Source organism: Pteronotus mesoamericanus, unplaced genomic scaffold, assembly GCF_021234165.1.
Source record: "Pteronotus mesoamericanus isolate MK-2021 breed Mesoamerican mustached bat unplaced genomic scaffold, CSHL_Meso_final contig_263, whole genome shotgun sequence".
NCBI classification, from domain to species: Eukaryota; Metazoa; Chordata; class Mammalia; order Chiroptera; family Mormoopidae; genus Pteronotus; species Pteronotus mesoamericanus.
Genome location: NW_026555112.1, coordinates 10086726 through 10109273, shown reverse-complemented (window position 1 = coordinate 10109273; position 22548 = coordinate 10086726). Strand labels below are relative to the sequence as shown.

Sequence of the window (22548 nt, the reverse complement as noted above, 5' to 3'; positions counted from 1 at the left end):
GGAACTGAAGCTATATTCTGTTAGTTCTTTTTATTAATATTACAAAATTTAACAAAGGATAGTTCTCTATATATGTTAAAGCATATCAATTCCAACAGAAATTCAGATTTTTGGAGTAATTTTGCCAAGGTTCACTTCTGTTGCAAAATAACAGTAGTTGAGATCTTTGAAGGAAAGATTTTTATTGAATAATGGTTCATGGTTAAGTGGTGTATAGTAAAAAGATTTTATTTTTTGTGTAGGTGTTCAAAGCTGAAACAGGAGAGAAACTTCTAGAAATCAAGGCTCATGAAGATGAAGTGCTTTGCTGTGCATTCTCTGCAGATGACAAATTTATAGCAACCTGCTCAGGGGATAAAAAAGTGAAGGTAGGAAAACATTTTCCTCTTGAGTTGTAATCACCACAGAATTCATTTTCTTTTTCCACAATAGGGGGACTAGGGTAAGCAGGGTTAAAGGGTGCTGGCCTTTTGATTTACTAACCTTGGCAAATCAATGTTTTTTCCATTGTAAATTAACACTATCTGAAAACCCTTTGTATTTAAGCCCCAGCAAAAATACCTAGGTTGATCAGTCTGAGATATTTATCAGGCAGCTAGGAAAAAAAATCACAAATTAATAAATTTGCCTGGCTTTTGTTGACTGGTTTGTGGGTTAAGTATCAGTTGAAATCTTTGAGTGCACTGTGATTGGAAGTGTTACTGCACAAAATTATTATCTGAGATTGGACTCTGTTGTAAAATACATAATTTGTGAAATGCAACCCAATTTTTGACCTTTATGAACTGGCTTATATTCAGTGTAAAACCAGATGAATGGACAAATTAATAATTAATTAGGTTACTAGTCTAAAAAGCAAATGGAGAAAAAAATGTAGGGTACTTTTTAAAAAAGAGGTTTTATTTATTTATTTTTGGACAGGGGGAGGGAGAGAGAAAGAGGAAGAGACACATCAATGTGTGGTTGCCTCTTGCGCACCCCCTACTGGGGGACCTGGCCTGCAACTCAGGCCTGTGCCCTGATTGGGAATTGGACTGGTGACCCTTTGGTTTGCGGGCCGGCACTCAATCTACTGAGCCACACCAGTCAGAGCAATATAGGGTAATTTTTATCTTTGTTAATTTTTTTTCTTGTCTCTTGTCCCTAAATTTGGCTTTTAGCCAGAGCATTTGTGCAGAATTTAAGAGGAACTGAAGTCCAGGGGAGTGTTTTATATGATAAATGGAGGGGAGATTTCATTTCAGGCTTTTTTCAAAGGGGTTGTGGGGTGTTAAATCTGGCTGGGTGGGGTGGGCCTTAGTGGGCCTGGGAATAAGAGAGTTGGCTTGGAAGTTTTCCTGCAGTTTGTACCCATCTGAAGAAGGTTCTGGAGTGTCCAGACTAAATTGAAATCTTGGAAAAATCTACTTCTTGGTATACTGGTTCCCTTTAGGTGATTTTACAACCAACTAGTTAATGCACTCTATAGCCTCTATTCTGAGTGAGGCATGAACCTGGCCACTCTGAGCAGTTCCAAAGTCAAAGTTATATGGATTAAAAGGAAATAATACTAAGTTTTTGTTTTCTAAGAACTCAAAATTTAAAGCAAGAGGCAGAAATTAAAAGACCTTCAAAATAAAGGAAACTCTCTGGACCTCTGGGGAGTGCTTTGATGAGATAAAAAGAAAATGCTATGGGAGGGATATTAGAACCTCTGAGAAGTCCAGAGCCCTGTGAAGATTTATTAGGTAATTTATTTCTTTTGTTTGTCGTTAGATGGAATAGACTGCTTAGTTAGTTGTCTTACATAGTCATTAGAATGGTGATTACTTTTTATTGTGAACTCAATACTGCAGGAGGCTTTATACTGTACACTTCCTCATATTTACATTATTGATTTTACACTGTAATTTGCAAAGTAAGTATTAATCTCATTTTTCAGATGAAGAAACAGGCTCAGAGATGAAGTCACTTGCCCAAAGTCATATTAACTAATAGCTAATGGAGCAAGGCTTGAAAGCTAGGTTTCTCTCAAAATCTAAAACCTTTATTTTTTTTCATTGAGACGCCCACTTTTACTTATTTAATTGGTACCTTGAAGTCACCAGAATGCTTAGCACGTCCTTTATCTCATTTGATACCATGATATGTAGGACAGGTACAAGTGTCCCCATTTTACAGAGGAGGGAACTGAGGTGCAGGTAAATTAGGGGCTTGACCAAGGACAAACAAGTTAAAATTGGTAGAGTCGGGTCTTAGATTTCATCCTTCCCAGCTGAAATTCATTATTCCTTCCCCATATAGCATTTCTCTGCCTGCTTCCATTCATATGAACATCTGAAATCTTGCCCTAGAAGAATGTAACATTTTCAGGAAATTCCAGTTATGCTATAGGAAGACTTACTTGCAAGTAAGCTTTTCAAAAAAACATTTTGGCAAAATATTGACATATTTCAGGGAAACTGAAGGTATTCATTAGCATCATGTCCAACTGGGAAAATTTGGCAGAGAGGATGGATGGGATCCTCAAAGCATTTTCTTTGTTTTATTTGAAAATAAGGGGTAGTTGTAAATTTTGTTTTTTCTATTCTCTTTAGATTTGGAATTCTATGACTGGGCAACTAGTGCACAGCTATGATGAGCACTCAGAGCAAGTCAATTGTTGCCACTTCACCCACAACAGTCATCCCCTTCTTTTAGCCACTGGGTCAAGTGACGGCATCCTCAAAGTAAGTGTGGATGAAGGGAATTGCGTAAATTGGTAGGCATGTCAGAACATTGCCTTTGATTTTCTCATACATTGTATTAATCAAGGATCTTCTGGTTGCATAATACAAACTGTCATATTAGCTTAAGCAACAACAACAACAAAGAAGATATTACTGGCTCATGTAACTGGAAAAACTAGAGGGAGCATGGCTTAGGGCAGAGCTGATTCCAAATGCTTAAACTGCGTCCGCAGGATTGAGCTCTATCTCCAGTTATGGGCCCTGCTTCTTCCCTCTTTGTTGGTTCAGGCGTGTTCTCTCTGTGGGACAGGAAATGTGGCTTTTCTCAGCTCGGCTTATATAGGTCTCACAGCTCATACTCACAGAGGAAGAGAAACTTGCTCTTCCCCAGATCCCGTAGATTTAATTTTAGAGAAAACTCTAGTTGACCTGGTTTGGGTTTATCTACTCATTGCTAAATAACCCTACTGGTCAGTAGGATGGAATTCAAAGGGTCGCAAGTTTAGCCATGTAGAAATTGGACAGATGAGGGGAGGTCAGCTTCACTTGAATTATGAATGGGGTTTGATTCAAAAGAGAGAGGTTTTATTATCTGAAGAAGGAGGGAAAAAGGTGCCGGTAGGGAAAAAAATGTAAAAAAACAAACAAACAAAAAATAGATATTCATTTCACTGGTTTGATAATGTTTTATAATTACAAAGTATAAAAGATTACCTTTTTTCCCCACTTAAGTGGCATATTAAAAATAGCCAGATTAAACTTTTTTGGATCACAGAAATTACCTGCTAACTTCTTTTGGATTCTTTTTTGGTTTGGATTCTGTGCCCTTCCTTTGTAAATGTCACACCATTTTTTTAATGGGACATTGTACTTTTGGGTGGACTGGGTAAAACATTTCAACTTGGAAAATCTTATAGACTCTGTTTTGACATTTGAATAAGTATTTTTTTTATTTAAGAAAATATGGAAACATTTGTTGAAAATTGTCCTCCTTCCCTTTTCAGAAAGGTGAACCTTTTTTTCTTTTTCTTTTTTCTACAAAGAAAACTTCCATAGAAGCTCAATGTAAAAGAGATAAAGCCCATTTTTCTTGTTGAGTTGGGGTATGGGCCTGCATTTATAGTCTCTCTTGTTCCCTTACCTCCCTCCACCCCCCAGCCCCCATAGTTCCTTTTCAGACATTTTTCTGGAATCCCTGGGGCCCTACAGAACTCAGTTTGAAAACACCAGATTGGATCAAAATAATGCAGTAATATAAAATTATCTCACAATAATAGCTCGCTTTTACTCAGCAGAGCTTACCCTATCGAGTAAACCCACCTTTAAAAATAAGATTCTTGTACTATTTCAGAAAAACTTTACCTTATTTGAATGAAACCACTTCTAAAATGATTAAGACTTCTGTAGTATATATGACTAATTTTGATGTTACTTTTAACATTTTGTAGGGTGAGGGAGTTTATATCTCCTCCTCTTAAATATAAACAAAAATCTCTAAGATGGGGGAAGAGGTTATTGGTTAGTCAGCAGTTTTAATTGGATGAGTTTTACTGTAAGACCTGTCATACCACGCCCACATTACTATGAAGGCTCTTAGAACTCACTTCTTGTGATTCTTGAACAGATTTCAATGAAAGTATGTAAATCTAAAGCTGCCCCCGTGTAACTTGCCTTCTCTGGGGAACTGGGTTTTCCTGGTACTGGGGTAAAGGAGCCAAGGATGGAGAGGCCCTGAAGAACAGGACTTATCTCACTGATGATTTCCAAAGGATTTTTACCAAGATTAATTGTGGGGGATAAATGATTTATTCACCTGTGTTTAGTCTAGTTAGTATAAATCACCAGAGATGACTATTGCCCCTTTTATGTACATTTTTAAACATTTTTCAAACATACCCAAAAGGAGAGAAGACAGTAATGAACATCTCTGCTATCTGTTGTCTAGCTCCAATAATTATCAACATTTTGCCAATCTTATTTTTATTCCCCACCAACCCCTATTTCTTGCCCTAAAACATTTCAAAGCAAATTCTAGATATCATCTCATTTCACCCAAAATACTTCAGCATACATCTCTGATGCCATAGACATACCTATCACAGTAAACAGTTTTGTAGTATACCTGGTCCATGTTCACTTTTCCCCAAAATGTATCTTTCTACCATGGGTTTTTTGGAGTCAGAATCTAAACTTCAGTTGGCATATGGTTATTATACCTCTGAAGTCTTGTTTATTCTGTAAAAGTTCCCCTTTCCCTCTGCCTTTTTTTTTTTTTTTTAAATGCCATTGATTTGTTAGAGAAATTGAGTGACTTGTCCTCTGGAATAGATTTTAGCTTAGTTACCACACTCAAACTTTGCATTGGAATATTTTAAAAATGACCACTTTTTGAGTTGGATAATCTAGCATCTAAAAAAGTTGGGGGTGATTTATTTTGCATATCACTTATTACAGAGCTGAATAAAGTAGAATAATGACTCCAAACTACTTTTTTGAAATAGGAGTAATTGTTTAGTTATTTAATGCTCAGACTAAAAGCCTAGGTGAGCCTTTGAGACCCTATAGTAGATTTAGGTGCTGATTTGAGAGCTGCCCCATATTACTTGTTAATCACAAGTTCACCTTTGTGTTTAACACCTTTATGTAACTGTGAATTGAACATCTGCCTGTAACTGAAAAAGTTTAAATGAGAGGGAAGGAAGAACTTTACATTATTTTTAACTTTTCCCCATTCAGTACTAGTTTTTTAGTTATCTTTTTATCTTTCTCAAATAGCTCTGGGATTTGAATCAAGAATCTTGTCGAAATACCTTGTTAGGCCATAACAATTCAGCTAATCACTGCAGATTTTCACCAGACGATAAGCTTTTGGCTAGTTGCTCAGCTGATGGAACATTAAAGGTATGCTTTTGTTAATTATTAAAATGGGTTGTAATTTTATGGCCTTAGGATTGGGTTATAGAATTAGGCTTCTGTTTTTCACATTTCTGCAGAAAGAGCTTCAACTTCCAGGGACATATTTAATATAATTATAAATGCTTATTATAATGATTGTTTATTAATGGTTTACTACCTTATGCTTTAAAGTTCATAATTTTGAATTCTTAATTTTAAGCATATATTTCATTTTATGACTTCATAAAATCTTTTGAGATCTCTGGGGGTCAAATTTATAAAGGTCCTGCTCTTATTTATCATTATCCTGCCTTTTATGTCATTATTGACCTGTTTTTGACAAGTCATATTGGGGGAAAACCCAGAGCTAGGGAAAAATACTTATTTAAGCCCCCTGTGATTGTAGTTCTGAGGGGAAAAAAACAAACCCTAAATACTTTCTCCTTAAATTTAAAAAAAAAAGTCATTTTTTAAATTTAATTAATTTAAAAAAATAATAAAAAAATTATTATTTTTTTTTTGAAAGAAGGGAAGGGAGGGAGAGAGGGAGAGAAACATCGCTGTGAGAGAGAAACATCAATCTGTTGCCTCTTGTATGTGCCCTGATGGAGGGTGGGAAGGGGGAGACTGAACCCTCAACCTAGGCACGTGCCCTGACTAGGAATTGAACCCATGACTTTTTGGTTTACTGAACGACTCCAACCAACTGGGCTGCACTGGCCAGGGTTACTTAACCCTCTTTTAGCCTGGTCCTGTCTTCCCTGTATTCCCTTGAAGAGTAAAATCCAGTTTTGTTTTTAGTCTCCTTTTTTTCCGTTTGTTTTAAAGTCTCATGTTCTTCGGATTTGTGTAAAATCTGATATTTTTCTTTATCCAATCTTTATTTTTTTTGTTGTATTACCAGTGTTCATCTTCCCCATTGATGACCGGTATCTTCTTTTTGAAACTGCCATTTGACATCAGTGTTTCTTCTTTCCCTTCTATCTCTCTGAGCCCTTCTGTTCCTTGTTTTCCTGCCCATTGACATAGAGCTGCTCCTCTAACATCTGACTTTGACTGCCACCGCGCGCGCCAGTCTTGCATCTCAGCTCACCCAGTCTCACGGCTTCAGCTCTCATGTCTTCTGTGAGTGACTTCCGGATGTGCCGTCTCCAGCCCTTGTTTCTCTTGTGTGCTGTGTCCTGATCCCCAAGCGCCTGCTACTTGTTGTCTCCTAAATAAAGCTCCTGCTCCACACTTACTGTGTTCCAAACTGAACTAATTGGTTTTTTTCCCCATAAACCTGACCTGCTTTTTGTGGCTTCTATATATTTCGGGATTTGATTAGATCAATATATGAGATTTATGTCATCCGGACTGATCACAGTTGAGCCATGCAGTGTATGATGAATATTTTTCCTTCTCATACAACTTTTTGTTTTCTTTGTGAGTAAATGTGTAGTACCTTTAACATTGTGGTTTTATTTTTTCATTTGCTTATTTTTTAAAATGTGCTTATCCCTAGTTTGTCTTCAAACTATCCCTTGTCTAAATTACCTCTTGTATCATTCAAACTTATCAGGTATTTGAAAAATTTTCTTAGAAATAACTTTCTAGGAAGGTTTTGTCTTGCTCCATTCGGGTTGGAGACGCTGTACTCAGTGTCCAGCTGTCCTCCTGGCATCTCCCTTTACTATCCCAGGAATTCCTTCTGTTTTTCTCTTTAGCTGAGACCCTTTTATTTCCTGGATTTTCTGTCTTCTTTCTTGGTTTATTCTCTCATCTTGGTGGAAAACTTTTCTATCTTCCTAAGAAAGAATCTATTGGAAGGTCAGTTTTTAAGACCTTGCCTGCCTAAAAGTGTCTTTTTCTAGCCTCATACGTCATTGCTATTTTTGATTGCATACAGAATTCTAGGGTGGAAATAATTTTTCCTTAGAATTTTGGGGACATTGCTCCTTTGTATTCTTGCTTCTGAGGTTGTTCTTGGTAACATTTGAAGCCATTCTGGTTGATATGTAGTTTATTTTCCTTTCTTGAAATTTTTAAGATCTTTGTCTCTAGTATTTTTTCTTTTTTAAAATGTTATGATAATGTACCTTGGTTTGGGTTTGTCTCCACTTATTTTGCTTGGTACTTGGTGGCTTCTTTCAATTTGGAAACTCCAGCTTTGGCGAGTTCCTCTAAACTATTTGATTTATTCTTTTTCTACTTTCTCTTTCTGGAATGCCTGTTTGTTTTGGATGTTTTCTTATTTTTTTCTCTCTTCTCTCTACATTTGTCCTACTTTCTGGAAGATTTCCTTAGCCTTATTTTCCTATCCTTCTATTGAGTTTTTAATTTTTACTATCATATTTTTTAAGAACCCATTCTTATGACCAGTTACCTTTTTAATATTTTTATATTCTATTCTCTTTTTAATATTATCCTATGCTTGTTTCATGCATGCAATATCTTTTATCTTTTGTGGGTGTTAGTAATAGTTTTTTTTGAAGTTTTCATATTTCTGTATAGTTGTCCTTTCTGTTTGTTAGTTTTGATTTCTGTCTCTCCATTTTAGAGATATATCTTACTTGTCTGATCTTTGGACATCTGCTTTATTTCTGAGTACAGCACCAAAAAACTGATAGGAAATTGTGGACTTTATCATGGATTTCCCTGTAGGGTTATCTGGCTGTTTTCCATGGTGAACTCCTCATGTCAGACTCTAGATTTTTTTGTGTTGATCTGGTGGGGTAGTCACAGAAAAACCTTCAGTCTCCTACCTGGAGTGTGTAATTCTGGTTGTGAAGATGCCTAGGCAGAGCTCACAGCATTTGGAATATAGGCTCTCTCCAGTTTCCCTGTTCTCGGAGTGCTGACCCTGCTGTCAGTTGTGTTGGGAATGGAGTAACCCTCTATTCTTCAGCCAGAGTAAGGGCACACAGCAATCTGGATTGCATAGTAGCAGAGGGTGTTTCAAGGGACTTCCAACGATTTCTCCTGATTTAGTGCCACCTCTTCCAGAAGATACTTCCTGAGCATTTTAGGAATTCCATGATGTGAATTGAGTCCCTTCGTTGGCTTTCTATACTGTGGGCTCGGGATTCAATTTTTAGGAGTCTCCTTATCTCTCGACTTTCTGCTTGTTAGTCTTTATAGTTTTATTGCTGGTAGTTCTTCTTTCTTTCTCCTTCACCTTGTGACTTAACCGTCTAGAGAGAAAAATTCTCTTTACGATCATTTCACATGGGTTTTGGGCGGGTGTGGAGGTGAATGTGTATTCTGTCTGCGGCTTTAACCTGGACCCTCTTTCTTTCAGTAATGCTATTGTCTCTACTCACCTGTGCTTGAAACATGGGAATAATCTGTCTTTTTACTTTAAATGTATTTATTGATCCCTTATTGAATACCTACTATGTACTAGGTATTTGGGTTTTAAACACTTAAAAAAACATATAATTCCTGGTCTGAAGTTGTTCAGTACCCAGCTGGGAAGGAAGGTAAGTGAATAGACAAATCATGAAAATGGTAAAAATCTGTAGTAGGTGCTCTGAGAGCAGAAGATGGCTCTGTTGGGGAAGAAGTGTTCAGGCCCCTGATGCTGCACCCACACTGTACTTTTTCTTTCTTCTCATTGCCTTTGCTTTCCCATTTTGTACTTTAGCTTATCTGACCCCTTAGACTAGACTCCAGGTCCTAGAGTTTTCCTCCTTTTTGTGTTGAAATTCTGTTGATTGTAAGGTGGCGTGAATTAGGAGAATCTTCAGGGAGGAGAGTGAGCTGGCCACTTCTGCAAAAGTGTTCACAGCTTGGGTGTAGCATTCCCACTGTGCTGTCTCTTTACCTCTCAAAGGGCACTTCGTACGTAGCTGGTGTTAAAGCCATCTGTGTGCTTTTCTCACCTCCTTACTAGCATGTAAACTCTGTATCTGATTTATTGATATAATTTCAAAGTAACTGACACAGTGGTTATAATGTACTTAAGACGATAAACTTCTGCTGTGTCCATTCAACTCAAATTTAGACTTCTCCAACTCAAGGGAAAAAAAAAATTTCAAGTTTCCAGGGACAGCATTTTGATTTTATGTGTGAGTATCAAAATGGGATTGTAGAGCACAGAGCACTCACAGCAGGGGACAGACATTACCGCACTCTTGGTGAGAACTGCCTTGTTGCGGCAGCTTCCCCAAAGTGCTGTTAAGCCAGTGTTGTTGGCTGGTTTGCACTGGTACAGTGATGCATAGTAAGCAGTGGTCCTGCAAAATGATGTTGGATAACAGCATTTCAAGGTCAAGATCTCCTAAAGCTTTTACTTTCTGAGAAGATGAAGAACTGTAAAATTATTTCCTGCCTCAAATAGCTCTATAATCTAAGCATTTTGTTAGACTCTCATGTCGATAATAATGTATTTTTCAGGCCCTGATGATAAATTGTTTCAAAGAGCAAGCTTTATTTAAAAATTGCCATTTAAACCATACAAGGGCCAGGGTGCATGAGCATCCCTAAATACAGTGCTGTGAATTGCTCAAAATGAAACACTGGCAGTTACTTGGTCCCTCGATATGTAGAATTGCATCACTCCTTGGAGAAGAGCTAGAATCAGGTCCAGATGCAGAAGATGCAGTTTAGATGTAATAAAATTGGGTTGTGTTAGTTTTCTTTTTCTTTCTTAAATCCAGACAATAGTTACTTTGTTGTTCATATTAAGAGGCGAGCAGAGTGTGATTTCTCATATATTCTGGCTGATGGGACTGAAGTTTCTGACGTTTATATTGAGATTTTTTTTTTCCTCTTTAGTGTCAAGAAAACCTGTTTAAGTACCTGATGTCTCTTTTGCTTCATCCAATTTACCTACAGTTGTTGCAGGGGGGAAAGTTTTGCTTTTGGCTATATTTCTTAGTGTATATAGTAATTCTCTAAACTCAAGAAAGATTTCAAAATGTGCCTGGCTAGAAAAATCAGATTTTACCTTGGAGTTGTGCATTGGAAGCTGAGTTAAAGCCTGAGAAGCAGCTTTTTCTTTGGCCTCATTTTTGGCCAACCCTTGGTCGGGGCATGGCAGCCACTCCCCCCGCCCCCCCCACCCCCCGTGAAGCTGGGGCGCTGCTCGAAGCCCAGGGGAGTAAAGATGGGTCTTCTCGAAGACCTTGGTCCTTTGTGCTGCTCAGTGGCTCTGCAAAATGAGTAGGTTTAGGCTTTTGTATCCCATTGCTCAGGATCCAGTTGTTTTGGAGCCCCGTCTGGCCCTGTCAAGCACACACCGTCTCTTGCTTCCTTTCAGCATGTTCTTCATTTTTTGTTTTCAGGGACTCCTCATGTCTCTGGGTGCCCTACTAGGTTATAATTCAGCTTTACTGAGTCCTGTGTGGTGTCCATGCTGTGCAGACCATAGATGTGAAGCACAGTTCTTGCCTGGCACAGCAGAGGGCAGCAGTGGCAAGTTGTGAGGCTCCACCTTACCTTTCTTCCCTGCTCATCACCTAGCCTCCTCCACACCATGCAAGGCTCTTTCAGCACTTTATTAGTTCTGCATTCTGCATTGCAGTCAGTGCTTCTGATTGTTTTCTTTTTAGGAATAAACTGAATGAAAAACGAATTGTTGATTTATAAGTTCTATAAAAATGTCATGCATAAGTAAAAATAACCTATTAGGTAAAGTGAATAATTTGTGGGATATTTGATCCAGGTGAAATTCTAGAGATTTGAGATTAAAGCAAACTTAAATCCTTTTTTTTTTTTTTCCGATTTTTGTAATTTAAAGCTTTGGGATGTGAAATCAGCAAATGAGAGGAAAACCATTAATGTGAAGCTGTTCTTCCTAACTTCAGAGGAGCCTCAAGAGGACATGGAAGTGATAGTGAAATGTTGTTCATGGTCTTCTGATGGGTCTAGGATAATGGTGGCAGCCAAAAATAAAATCTTTGTAAGTACCAGTATTTTAAAAAGCGAAATTTTTAGTCTAATTTAAACAAAATTAAAACCTTGATTTTTTGCATTTTACATTGTTTACTGATATAAAGTATAAATATGATTCTTTATCATAAATAGGCTCCCTCATCTTTCATAGTTTTCAGATCTGTGTTGTGGGGAGTGTCAGAAGGCCTTATGAGAAGTGGTTCTCATGGTCACGCAGGTTTGGGAGGTGTCAGATATTGGCTTTCTCCATTAGAGGTACTCAGTGTGTACTGACATATTTAAGGCCCCAAGAAGTCCTACGATACAGAAACAATTTATATTGTTTAATCCAGTGCTTCTCAAATTTATTAAGAACATGGAATACTTTTTTCATCAGTTATTTTTGTTGTTTTACAGTTTTTGAATACATTGGTTTAGATGATTTTCAAAGTGTTTATTACCCCTAAAATTTTATGATTTTGTGAGAAATACTCAATGACTAAAGACGATTGTGGGATTTCTATGAAGTAAAGGAGGAAGCTGGGCAAAAAAAGTAAATGACAAGAAATGCCTTCTTTTTTTTCAAATCTAATAATAGCTTACATTTGTAGTATTCAGTGTGCTCCCATGTTATAATTTCTTTTGATATAAATATCCAAAGGACAGAAAGATTGCAATAACTCTGTGATAACAATGAGGCATCTGAGGTTCAGAGCAGCCAAGTAATTTGTTCAAAGGTACATTATGATTTGGAGAGCCAGCTTTTCTGATTTACGGCTCAGTGACATTCCATTCTAGTAGTAATTTTAAAAGACTTGAATAAAAGATATTATAATTTTATTTTATATTTAGCTTTATTGAGGTGTAATTGACAAAATTGTAAGATATTTAAAGTATAAATTGTGATGTTTTGATATATGTATGCATTATGAGACAATTCCCCCGATTGAGTAAATACAACTGCTGCCTCACATTATTTACCTTTTTATGAGGAGAACTTGTAAGTTCTACTGTTTGTGAATTTCCGTTACGCAATGCAGTGTTCTTAACTGTAGTCAGCATTTATACATTAGATCATCAGACCTTATTCATCTTACAACTGAAAATGTGTATCATTTTACTAATTTCTCCCTTTTCTCTCACCCCAGATAGTATATTTTAAAGAACACAATTGAAATATACAATATAGTTATATAAAAACTCACTGAGAGACTGTTTATGTTATTGTTATTGATCTAATAGCTAGGACCGTAGGATTTTGGCTGCTTATAGATTTATACCCCTTTATCAGGAAACTAAAGAAAAGTATCTCCTTTTGTCTTAAATTTGTGAAAGATTGTAAGAACAGAAAAAGAACCACTGCATTTACAAGATATGAAGATTTAAACTACTTTTTGTTGTAAAATATATAGATATAAAGTTAGCTACTTTAACCATTTTAAAACGTACAATTTAGTGGCGTTAGTTATATTCACAGTGTTGTACAATTATCACCAGTACTCCAAAAATGTTTTTATCATCCCAAACAGAAACTCTGTAACTAGTTAGTAAAAACTCCGCATTCCATTCTCCCCAGGTTCCCTGGTGACCTCTAATCTAATCTATGAATTTACCTATTCTAGACATTTCATGTAAGTGGAATCATAAAATACTGGACCTTTTGTGTCTGGCTTATTTCATTTAGTATGCTGTTTTCAAGGTTCACCTCTATTGGAGCATGTATCAGAATTTATATGGCCACACAGTGTTCCATTATATGGATACACCTCATTTTGTTTACCCTTTCATCTATTGGTGGATGTGTGGGTTGTTTGCGCCTTTTGGCGATTGTGTGTAATGCTGCAATGAACGTTGGTATGGGAGTGTCTGAGCCTCTGCTTTCAATTCTTATATGGATATGCCTGGGGGTAGCATTGCTGGGTCATATGGCAGTTCTGTATTTGGTTTTTTGAAGAACCTCCAAATTTTTCCTCAGTGTCGGTACCATTTTATATCCCTACTAGCAATGTACAAGAGTTCTAGTTACTCCACATTTTTGTCAACATTTGTTTTTTTCCTTTATTATATTATAATCATCCTATTAGGTGTGAAGTGGTATTTCATTGTAGATTGGTTTGCATTTCCCTAATGACTAATGGTGTTGAGGAGAATTTGAACATTTTAAAAGATATGTTCTAATGAGAAAGGAAAATAGTTTTATACTGTATAAGATGCCTTCTTATTATAAAAATATAGACCAGCTCCTTATTTTACCTGTGAAAATAAAGCTAAGATTACCCTTAACGACATGTAGGTCCCAATTTCTTACTTTTGATCTCTCCATTCTCCTCCTCTTACTTCTTTCCAACTCTTTTGTGTTGTCAGTGTACTCCTATTGTTAGATATTTTCTTTTTGCTACCCCACAATTGGGACAGCTGCCACTTTCACATTTGCCAAGTTTCCTCTATCATTCTCAGCCACTAATTTCTAAGAACGACCTGTCCTGGAAAGCATTTTCAGTATGATTTCCTGTCCTGTGTTGTTGACCTCTGATGCTGTGCTGCAGACCATCTGTGCATGCTTGCAGAGTTGTGCACTCACCGAACATTTTCGTGGCTCCCACTGAAGCCTGTTTTTTCCTTCGTTAAGACTGCCTTTGTCTTAAATCCCTATACTGTATATTGGTATAAAGGTTTTCTGTCATTTGGCAGAATTTTTTGGAAGAGTATATTCAGCATTTTAAAATCTTTCAAAAATTGAAATGAAGCTTGAATTACTCAAAAATAGCTCTTTTTTGGTCCAAAAAAAAATGGGAAAATGATTGATTGTAATAGAATAATTTGGTAGCTCTGAAGAGAACTAGAAATAATTGAGCTAATTTCATGTTATCAAGCCTCTGCTCTATATTAGTTTGATCATCTTTATTTTCGAGTATCTATTTTCTCTTTTGAATAAACGAGCATTAGGGAGAACTGCTCTGTATGTTAATTTGGCTACTTCATTCATTTATTCACAGAGGTTTTATTTCTCTCTAGGGCAACTTGAGGAGTTATCTGTGATAAATTCTCCTTTATAGGAAACATGTTTCAAGATGAATGATATTTTAAAAGTATATGTATGTTGATTTACATCTTATGACTGTCAGTATATGCCAATTATCAGTAATTATAGTATTTTTTCAGGATTTATACTTCGTATTTGAAATGGAAGGGTATTCTTTTAGAAATAAATGTAGATTCAGTTTGGGTATACTTATTTAAAAAAATATTACTTCCATAGTTATCTCTCTCTCTTTTGTTGACAGCTTTTTGACATTCATACCAGTGGTCTGTTGGGAGAAATCCACATGGGCCATCACAGCACCATCCAGTACTGTGACTTCTCCCCCCATAACCACTTGGCAGTGGTGGCTTTGTCCCAGTACTGTGTGGAGGTGAGTAGTTGAATTTACTCTGTGAAGTCTGTGTCTCCAGAGGTACAAGAACAATGAAGAATGGGCTGCTAAGTTGTTAACTGCTGAAGATGCTTGCTTGGGAAATTGTGTAGTATTTTTTTCCGTAGCATAATGTGTGATAGCTTTAGATTATTAACTAGATAGACAGTCTCATTATGTTAGCAGTGGTTAAAGACTTGCTTTAACAGTACGATAAATCATTCTGGGGATGAGGTATCATTTACCAGGTATTTGTTGGAAGGCTGGTGTGTGCCATGGTCTGAGGAAACAGTGGAATGACCACTGGTTTCCTAAGCAGCAACATGGCATCTCTTAAACAGCAGAGGCATAGACTCTTCTCTACAGGAAATGATGAGAGATGAATCCAGTTCACATTTCTTAGAACACTGAGAAGGAACAGATAGAAGTTAAATTTGGAATTGGCTAACCTAGGACATTCATTCATTGCTAAGCACTAATGAATAAAATGACTCTTATAAATTACCTGTTTATGTTTATAATTTAGCACTTGCTTGATAGAGTTTTTATTGAGAGTCTGTACCTCACTGGCCCAGGAAGAACCCTGCCAAGTGAATAGCTGTATTAATTTTTTTCAAAAAGCAATGAATTCCCTGATATTTTTCCTCCAAAGATGGATTTGTTTTTCCAGGTTTTGTTACTACTCATTGCTTGAGTGGGTCTTGCCACCAGGTAATTTGAAGCCCCTTGTGTTTACAGCCTAAGAAAAGGGAGATGGACCTTTACCTGGAAAGTAGGGAGATTCATTTGGTTTACAGGCTCTCCTCAAAGGAAGCTTGACTACTGCATGCGCTTCTTCAGTGTTCTCTGCTTATTTCAGCAATTTTTAGTGAGTTTGCCAGCCGTGCCCCTTACTGTGAAGGTGTGTATGGGGATGGGAGGACAGTTACGGAGCTATAGACCTTCACATGGAGGCAGATAAAATGAGAGTGAGCAGGTGAGCTCTGTACGCTCTTCCTAATTTTAAGAACAGTAGTGCAGCTAGTGCTGAAGAACTTCCTGCCAAAAACCATTCCACTGGAATCTGAGGCAGTGAGTGTGAACAAAATCTAGTCCTGTTTGAAACAGTGGGAAGAAATACGGTGCTGTGGGCAGTGTTCTCTTTGGCTGAGGCCTTGGATTAAAAGATTCGGATCTGGTAGGACATCTTGCACCTTACCTGTAGGTAGATCCACAAGTTAGATGTGGCTGGAAATTTCCCTTTTCTGGGTTCATGTCAGGATTTTTAGGAGGTGTGGAGGAGCAACCCCTCTTTCTTCCTTTCTTGTTACTTTTAAAATCTTTACCCTATTCTTAGAAAGCTCCAGGAAACATTGTCTTTCTTCTTGAAATACAGGGACTTGGTTTTGAAGACTGGGTGAGAAGGAAATAATTGGGGGTCGGGGTGGGGCAGAAGGATAGAGAGGGAAGGATTTCAAGGGAGGTTTTTCAGTATAGGAACCACTTTCATCTCTATACTTTAGCTCTGGACGCCCACTTTGGACGCTAGAGATAAGGCAGAGAAAATTCCATGTACTTAATTTGTAACCATAGAACTCACTGATTGAAAACCACTGAGCATGTGATGAAGCACTTGTTTGTCCGTGCTAGTTCTGAAATCATAAAGTAGGTCTGTAATTCAGAGTGTAATGAGAGGAACTCAGGCACATATGGTACTTCATTAGACTGGAATATATTTGAGTAATTTACAGCAGTACTCCGGACAAAATACAGCCAGGCTGGTGGCAGACACTGACGATTTGTAATAAGCATGAATAACAGGAGAAATGTGTACATGTGCAATTAGTATATTCATTTATTATAAGGCTTTGCAGTCAGTTGAAATGAGGATTAGATGACAGTGGAAAATAGTCTGAATATGGAAGCTTCTTGTGTTCATCTATATTTTATTGATTTTTAAAATACACATAAAATGTTTACATGGCTCTAAGTCAAACCTTTATAACAACTATATTCAGAGAAGTCTTGCTTTCATCCCTATCCCTTCCCCTTCACTCTTTCCCCTCATATAGGTTTTTTTTTAACATTCCAATGTTCCTTTTTGCATATATAATCAGGTATTTATATGTATTATTTATCTGCACATTTGTATCCATTTACATATTTACATGTTTCTCATTTTTTATTTACATAGCGTGTGTGTATATACATAAAAACACACATATATGATATAGTATAGTGTATATATTCTTCTGCAAAATATAAATACTCTGCTTTCTTTGTAAACAGTATTGCCCAGCAACTATCATTATCAAGGTGTTTTTCTCATTACTTTTTATGGCTTCATAGTATTCCATTATATGTATGATAAATGTAGTTTATTTAATTGGTCCTGTTGATGGTCATTTGGGTTGTTTCCAGTTTTTTGCTCTTAAAAATAATGATATAATGAATAGTCTTCTGCACAAGCCATTTAGTGTGTGTATGTATATAGATAGAAAATGCTTATGAATGTGATTTCCTATATGCTGTGTTTATCCTGTAGCTGTGGAATGTGGACTCGTGTTTAAAAGTAGCAGATTGCAGAGGACATTTAAGTTGGGTTCGTTGTGTGATGTTTTCTCCTGATGGATCATCCTTTTTGACATCTTCTGATGACCAGACAATCAGGGTGAGAAATATTGAAATTTTCATTTTAAACTTTTACAGATGGTAAACTAAACCTCCTACAAACTAAGAAATTAATGGGCAGTATTGGGAATAGTAAAATAGAAAACTGTTAGATTCATATTCATCCTTGAAAAGTACTATTATATGACTGTGACAGTCTCATTGCTGGAGAAGTCCAATGATTAAACTGTATTTTTGTTGACTTAAATATTACATTTGATTCCTCAAGAGTAGTTGTGACCCTTTCCTCTACCTTGAATTCCACATCCAGTTACTTGCCAAATCTAATAGATTCTACCTTTTCATTTTCTATCATTTATTTATACTTTTCCATTTCAAGTTTAGGTGCCTCTCTTGCATTAGTTTCTGCCATAAGTTTCTCTGTCTTGATTTTCTACATGCTGTTTCCAAGATATTTTTCTCATGTACATATATTCATGTCATTTTTGCTCAAAAACAGATAGTGGCTTCCTTGCCTACCAAAGTAAATATGTACTCCTAAGTCTGCCATCAAACTTCTCCACAGTATGGCCTCATTCTGCTGCAGTCTGTCTTCTAGTTTATTTCTGCAGGTAACCTACACAAACCTGCTCACATTTTCCCAAACATCTTATAGTTCCCTGCCTTTGTACTTTTGCTTATGTGGTTTCTTATGTTTGGTATAACCTACTTCTCCATACCTCTCCTTGTTGAAATCCTAATGATTCTACAAACCACCAAGGCTTCTGTGAAGCCTTTCCTAGTATTCTATTTGGAGGGATATCTCTCATTTTAATGCCATATGACTTTATGTCACTTTCTGATGGTATTTATCAAATTATGCCTTGGATTTAAGTAAAGATTATTTATTCCCCACCTCTAATGCTCTATTGCTCCTCTGACATGTTCACACATTTTAAATCACAAAATTATTGAGGCCAGGGACACTAGTTTGTCCCTGTAGCATCTAGTACAGTGTTTGTACAAACTGTAGCTAAAATTTATTTAGTATTTATTGTATGCCTGACATTGTGCAAAGTACTGCCCATATATTTGCTTATTCTCACAACAGTCCTTTTTGCAGCTGAGGAAACAGTGATGCAGGAAGGTTAAGTCAGTGCTACCTAAAGTGCCAGTCTCAGTAAGTTTGAGCCAGAATGTAAATCAACGAACTGCTTCTTTCATCAAGCAGTCTTGTTAAAAAAAAAAAAAAAAGACAAATCAACTTTATCACTAAGTGTACTGTTAACAGCAAGTTTCATAATATAGTTGATTTATATTCTGGAACAAACAGTTTGAGAAGCAGCAGAAGGTCCTTATCTTTGAATAGCACTGGGTTACATAATCTGCCCAAAGTTACAGGTAGAATTAGGATTCATACTACGGCATTTTGCCTTTAGCACCCATTACTTTTAAAACTAAGTGCTTCTTACCATAGCATGTAATTAACAAATACTTATTATTGAATTATAATCTAATAGTTGAAAAATTTTTTAGTATCATAGGCATTTTGAATGTGAAGCTTGGTTTGTATCTTGCTGAGGACTTGTCTTTATAATATTTTGGAGGATACAGTAATCTCATTTTATTTTTTAAAATCTCTTAATCAGCTCTGGGAGACAAAGAAAGTATGTGAGAACTCTGCGATAGTGTTAAAGCAAGAAATAGATGTTGTATTTCAAGAAAATGAAGTGATGGTTCTTGCAGTTGACAATATAAGACATCTGCAAGTGAGTATTTTTTAGAAGACAATTGGAAAAATGGTTTTGATTGAACTTAAAATTCATGATTTTCCTTGTTTGCTTGTGGACTTGGGATCAGGCACAATTGTTTAGTATCCAACAGATACTTGGTAGGTATCAGTTGAATAAGTATACAGGTCTTGAGCTGAGGCTCATACAGGCTAGTATTTTGAAATAAAAAGGTGATACCTTGCCTTACCTCATTCTTCTTCTGGTGGTATCAGTGATTACACTCCTTGATTTGCATGGAGTCTAGGACATCATGAAGACAAATTGGAACTTATGTATATCCCTAACAAATGCAAGGGGGACGAGCACACTAATGGAAGCATTACTGCAGGGATATGATAACAGAGTCTTTGAAAGAACAAAAATCACCTTAAGTGAGGAAGGAGGATGACCCACTGGAATTGAGATGGAAGGAGCTGGGCTTTACATACTGAAATACACCTGTTTATTGACTCATTTACTCACACATTTGTTCAAGAAATAGTTCTTGAATTCTTTTTACATTCCCTGAGAAGGAAAAGGTTTTTGAGGTAAAATTGAAAGGTCTGTATGACCATTTAGGGATCCAAGCAGTTGTACTCTAGACCCTGCCCCTCAATGAAGAGTTGAGGAGCACGTAAGAGGAAGGCATGTCTTGACTGGCTGAAGAGGAAAGGAGCCCCAGAGTCAGGTGCACTGGCAGAGGATTGATGGTTAGGAGTTTTGAGTGGTGGTAACAGAGAGCAGATGCCTTAAGGATCACTGGGGCTTAAGATGAGGAGCTAGAAACTTGAGAGAATGAAAGGAGAGAGTGAAACAGAGTGAGAATAAAGAGAGAAACCATAGAGAAGAGGAGAGAGAAATGGAGGGGAGCATGCATATTGAGGGTGTGAGAAATAGCAAGGGCTTGAGACAGACTGGCAGAGAGTAGGAAAGAGCTGAAAAGTTGTAAAGCTGCAAAGTTCAGCTTGATGTAGTGGAGAGAACAGTGACTTCACTCAGGAGACCCAGGTACAAGCTCTGGCTTTATGGTCAGTTAGTTTTGTGATGTGGAGTAAATTGCATCACTTCTGTAAGCCTCACTTTCTTCACCTATAAGGTCCTTTTCTTCTTCAGAAGTCTGTGAGCTGGTTATATGGTCAAGGTAAAATCAAATTCAGGAGACAGATACCTGGGAGTAAATTGTCTATGGCCTGTGGTGGTTTTTCCTTGTCTGTTGTGGGGTTTCAGAGTAAGCTGTGGGACACTTCTAAATACAGCTTATTCTACATTTTACAAGTTTTACAGTGGTCCTTAATAGGTTGATCAGGAGCTCCCGATGCCCTATATTTCTGGGATGAATTGGGATGTGGGATTGAATGTGAATTCCTCGTTACTGATTTTTAGCAGGCTGATTTTTCCACTTGGAATATTTACCACTGCAGTTTTCTTGTTAAGTTCAGGGTCCTTATGCTTGTATTACCTTCATTAAATTTGTGCAACGAAAGGGGGAAAAAGTGGGACAACTGTACTAACGTAAACATAAAATATTTAAAAGAAAAAAGAAAAAAAAATTGTGCAGCCTCTCTTCAACAGTTGCTATAACTCTGAGACTTAAAAAGAAGTCATCTGGCTATAAAAGTATTCATTTTATTCTGTGTCCATGATTGTGAGAGACTTTCAAGCATACACTGACAAATAATTGTTTGGTATAAGTGAACAAAACATTTTTTAGTCACTTCTTTAAAAAATGTGGAAATTGATTTTTGAGAGAAGATGTTCAGCTTTTAGTTGTTCAGTCTTTATTTTGAACATCTAATAGATCAGGACATGCTGGTTAAAATGTTGTAGAGAAAAAACTACTTTGGATTATGGCGGAGGAGTGAATGGGAGTCACACTGACCTCCCAAGACCAATCTGGAATTACAACTAAATTGTGGAGAAATCACCTGCAACAAACAATTGAACAATAGTGAGAGAGGAGCCTTATAACCTCAGACAGACAGAAGAATCAACTTTAGCACAACCTAATTGGTAAGGAGTGCAGTAGAGACTTGAGAAGGCAGGCAGGGCACCCACAAGCAGCAGCACCAGAAGGATATTGAAATAGCCCATTGGATCCCCCTGAGAAGAGCGGAGTCTAAACCATAAGCAGGGATCTCCAACCTACAGCACCAGAGCCCAAAAAGTACACAGATAACAACAGCTGTGAAAAGCAGCAGGGTTATTCTCTGCCAGAGATGAGCAGCCTGAGATGCAAAGAGCCTTTTAAAGGGCCAATGCATAAATTTTTATTTGCAGCCACTTACCGCGGGCTCCAGCAAAGGTGGGAGCAGAATGGGCTAGAGACATCTGAGGAGAGATTGGGGAAGGAGGCTTTGGGGAGAGAACTGAGAGAGTAGCTGGCAGGATCCCAGTGCTGACTCCTCCCCCATATGGCAGCAGCCATCTGGCTCAGGCAGACAACTCCCCTGAGTGGCACGAGCATGAGAGGACCCAATAACCTTGCCCCCAAGAGGACTCTGCCCCTCCCTGTGGTGCCTAAGCCTGGCAGTTGAGTGCAGAGTGACTAGATTAACAAATGAAGGATGACAGCCATAGACAGTAGATTCTCAAACAGACTGCCTAAGTTCAGACAGGGTCAACATCTGACATCATCAGAGGCAGATCCAGAAAGAAAAAACAACAATCTCCTACCATAGAGGTTCACACCACAAAGTCAGGAAATCAAGACAGATCAATTTAAGAAAAAGAAGCAAAAGAGAAGAGTCTCACAAATAATGGGAAGACAAAGAAATATCCCCCAGTTGAAGGGAAAGGAGGAATCCCCAGAAAGAAATAAATGAAATAGAGGCAACTACACTATCAGATATTGAGGTCAAAACAACAGTTCTAAGGAAGCTCAATAAGCTCAGTGAGCTCAGAGAGAATTACAAAAAACTGTGGGGAAACTACAAGGAACTTACGGCAAACTATATCAGCATGAAAAGGAACAGAGACACTATCAATAAGAGACAAGAAAAAATGAAGAATACAATTTCTGAATTGAAGAACACAGTAGAAGGAATCAAAAGCATGCTAGATGAAGCAGAGGAACGAATCAGCGAGCTGGAGGATAAAGTAGAAAAAAGCTCCCACAAAAAGCAAGAAAATGAAAAAAGACTCAAAAAGAATGACAAGGTGTTTAGAGGAATGCAGGACAACCTGAAATGTAATAATATCCGTATAATGGGGATACCAGAAGGAAAGGAAGAGGAGGAAGGGATAGGGAAACTGATTGAAAAAGTAATGATGGAAAACTTAAGTAATTTGAGGAGAAAAAAAGTCACACAAGTCCGG

General features: G+C 37.3%; 1 protein-coding gene across 1 annotated transcript in view; it reads left to right on the top strand.

The window, feature by feature from the left end:
• APAF1 (apoptotic peptidase activating factor 1) overlaps window positions 1-22548 on the top strand; it is an 83801-nt gene that overhangs the window by 44988 nt on the left and 16265 nt on the right. Inside the window, exons 14-20 of the mRNA XM_054574661.1 lie at window positions 243-368; window positions 2577-2708; window positions 5484-5609; window positions 11326-11487; window positions 14744-14872; window positions 17397-17522; window positions 19111-19230. Coding sequence (XP_054430636.1) covers window positions 243-368; window positions 2577-2708; window positions 5484-5609; window positions 11326-11487; window positions 14744-14872; window positions 17397-17522; window positions 19111-19230 — 921 coding nt within the window. The remainder of the gene's footprint in view (window positions 1-242; window positions 369-2576; window positions 2709-5483; window positions 5610-11325; window positions 11488-14743; window positions 14873-17396; window positions 17523-19110; window positions 19231-22548) is intronic.